The 3256-nt window shown below is 39.4% G+C and overlaps 1 protein-coding gene across 1 annotated transcript; it reads right to left on the bottom strand.

Moving 5' to 3' along the window:
- Positions 1 to 484: 484 nt before the first annotated feature.
- On the bottom strand, positions 485 to 1266 carry LOC141619941 (uncharacterized). The gene is made up of 2 exons (XM_074436944.1): positions 1087 to 1266; positions 485 to 808 (listed from the first exon to the last, which is right to left on the bottom strand). The coding sequence occupies exons 1-2, from the start codon at positions 1264 to 1266 to the stop codon at positions 485 to 487; spliced, it is 504 nt and encodes a 167-aa protein (XP_074293045.1).
- Positions 1267 to 3256: the final 1990 nt, after the last annotated feature.

Genomic DNA, 3256 nt, shown 5'->3' with positions numbered 1-3256 from the left:
ATTGTCATAAATCCTTGTTTACCTTTTCGCTTTCTCATCGAATGAATTGCTTCTTGAAAAACAACCACATTATCCGTGATTTGCCTACCCGGCACGAACCCGCTCTGTGTCTCGGATATGAGGTGCTGTAACACCCTTTTTATCCTATTAGCAAGCATCTTACTAATGATTTTGTAGGCTACGTTACACAAGCTAATAGGCCTGAATTGAGATATAGTCTCCGGGGTATTTACCTTGGGAATAAGAACTAAATGGTATCGATGAGACCCTATGGCATTCCTTTACCCTCAATTTCCTTAAGAACCATATCAAATAGGGAATCTGCAATAATGTCCCAATTTTTCCGGTAGAAAAGAGCTTGATATCCATCCGGTCCAGGCGCTTTTAAAGCTCCCATATTGTTAATTACTCTTTCTATTTCGGCAATATTGAACGGTCTAGTTAACCATTCCCAATCCTCGCTAGAAAAATCTTAAAATAAATCCTACGGAAGTTTATCCTCAAAGTTAATAGGCTGCTTCTCGGTATACAACCATTTGTAATAGTCGACTACTATCTTCTTTACATCGGCTGGTTCATCAACCCAATCTCCATTACCGTTTCTCAGCGAAGTAATACGGTTTCTCCACCTTCGAACCAAAGTGCTTACGTGAAAGTATGACGTATTTTTATCGCCGTCTTTTATGAATTCCATGCGAGATTTTTGGTGCCAAAGAGCTTCTTCTTGGTCCAGGACCTCGTCAAGCTCCCTACGAAGACGAGCCTCCAGTTTAATAAGATAAGTAATACGCTGTTTCGAGAGCTCTCTCTGACAGCCTTCAATACACGCTATGAGTTCACGCTTTTGTCGAAATATATTACCAAAAACTTGCTTGTTCCAATCTTGACGCTTTGCGGATAAATCCTCCAGTCGAGAAGGGAATTAGCCTTCAGTCGGCCGATTTTCAAAAACAAATTCCTTAAATTTCTCATGACTCATCCAGCAAGCTTGAAAATAAAATGGTTTATTAACTGCTGCCAGGCGAATCCATTATGCGAGATCAAAAGTGGGCAATGGTCAGACTGAATGGCGGGGAGGTGTCTAACCATCGCATCCTCAAACATAGTCCCACAGTTCGGCCTGCACAAAGCTATATCGAGCCTTGCACTCTGCCTCGTATCAACCGAATTCCCACGAGCCCAGGTATGAGGTGGACCCGTGAAGGCGAGTTCAATATGTTCGCAGTTTTCAATCCATTCGTTAAATGTTTCGCATCTCCTAGCCATGTTTCGATCACCACCATGTGTTTCGCTAAGTGACCTCGTTTCGTTAAAGTCTCCTGCGAGGAGCCATGGGCGATTATTTAATTTGGCAAACTTCTCCAACTCGGACCAAAGTTATCGTATATTCGATGGGTCCGGGCTTGCGTAGATAGCGGAAAAGAACCATGGATATTCTCCATTACGAGCTACTTCAATTGTAATGAATTGCTCATGTTCCATGATCGGGGTGACATTAACTATGTTCGTTCTCCAGTACAACCATATGCCTCCACTATAACCCACTACATTGACCCGTGATTGTCCGTCATAGCCAAGTATCTGACCAAGTTTCACTGCGTGATCCGGTCCCATGTGAGTTTCGACCAATGCGAGAACAGACGGTCGATACGTTTTAAATTCTTCCTTAATAGCATTGATCTTTTTTTTGTTACCAGTACCTTGGACGTTCCATACCATAAACGTGATATGGGGTTGGTTAGGACACAAGTTCGGTATTTGTGTATTCATATGATCGGGTAAATAATCAATAGATGATAGATAAGCGCGACTTACGAGTTTGAGTAACTTATCAATACTCCATGATATCGATAACTCCATTACTAGCTTCGAGGGACACCCCTTCATTACTTCTATTTTGACATCCATCGTTGGATACTCTGAAATCATCACCCCCATATAAGGAGCGGCCATCTCCGGCCCCACTACTATCGTAGTTTGTTGGGCTGGAGGTACCACCACTATGTGTGGGTTTTGTGGTAGGCATCTCGGTTGAGGTAGGCGGCGGTCTAGATAAGAGAAGTATGGGTGAGGGTTCATGTTGTGGTTGAACGTTGTTATAGTGAGTTACTGGCTCTGCGTTTTCAAATTTTTTTTTCGATGATTGTACGGTGTGTGCTTATAGGTATGGAGTGTTTGCGATAATTGGTAAATTGGTAATATCTTTTAGGGTAGATGAGTTGTTAGGAATATTATTAGGAATATTATTTGATTTGGAAGATAAAATATTTTTTTTTTTTGGAATATATTTGGAGGGATTTTTGGAAGTGTTGTGAAATATAGAGTATGAGAATTAGAGAGAGAAACTCAAGAGAAAGTAAGGGAGACAGAACTGTATATTATTCCATTATGAGGGGGTATATATACACATATAATGAGGTAGAGTTTCCATAATATAATATACCCTAGAATATTCTAAGATATGGACATCCATATAATATTACAGTGTAATATTTCATAACACTCCCCCTTGGATGTCCATCACTGAAGAAGATGCCTCGTTAAAAACCTTACTAGAAAAACCCTATGGGAAAAAACGCTAGAAAGGAAAAGAGTACAATAATCTTCAAACACGCATAATAATAACTGCCTCGTTAAAACCTTTCCATGGAAAACCCAATGGGACAAAACCATGGCTAAGGAAAAAGAGTACAGCGCGTGCTACTCCCCCTGATGATTACATAACTTGATAAATCTTGAAATAATCCATGCTTTGACATTACTTCCTGATGATCGTTGAAGTAGTACCCATTGGTTGATAAACTTGAATCTTCGGTCAATAGAAATTCATGACGGTTTCGATATCATATTTCTTTAACAACTCACCGTCTGGATATAATTATTTCATAACTCTTGGTTCTTCACTTGAATTAATACCTCCATAATTTTGATAGAGTTTCCGTAATAGATGATATAGTTTCTCCTCAATAAACGACATAACATTATATGTCGAAAATAATTGTCATCTCAACAATATTGATGATCATGACTATAGCGTAATAATGCGCTTATACTGCTACCTCGTTAAAAACCTTGTTAGGAAAAACCCGTTGGGACAAAAAACCTAGTCGAAGGGAAAAAGAGTGTAGCCATCATTCCTTAATTCCTTGTATTAAGGGAATCAATCTGATAATTATTGAATAAATCATCAAATTCCTTTGAGCGATTTTCTTTGCTAAACCACATATATGTATGAATTGACATTCTCATTGTAGAC

Source organism: Silene latifolia, chromosome X, assembly GCF_048544455.1.
Source record: "Silene latifolia isolate original U9 population chromosome X, ASM4854445v1, whole genome shotgun sequence".
Classification (NCBI taxonomy): Eukaryota; Viridiplantae; Streptophyta; class Magnoliopsida; order Caryophyllales; family Caryophyllaceae; genus Silene; species Silene latifolia.
This window is presented reverse-complemented; position numbering and strand designations above follow the sequence as displayed.

What these genes read in the sequence shown, in the direction of transcription:
- LOC141619941 (XM_074436944.1), bottom strand. Translation starts at nt 1,266, where the DNA reads ATGGCTAGGAGATGCGAAACATTTAACGAATGGATTGAAAACTGCGAA. An exon ending in CTATGTTTGAGGATGCGATG is followed by an intron (nt 809 to 1,086) that starts GTTAGACACCTC and finishes GAAGGCTGTCAG; the next exon opens with AGAGAGCTCTCGAAACAGCG.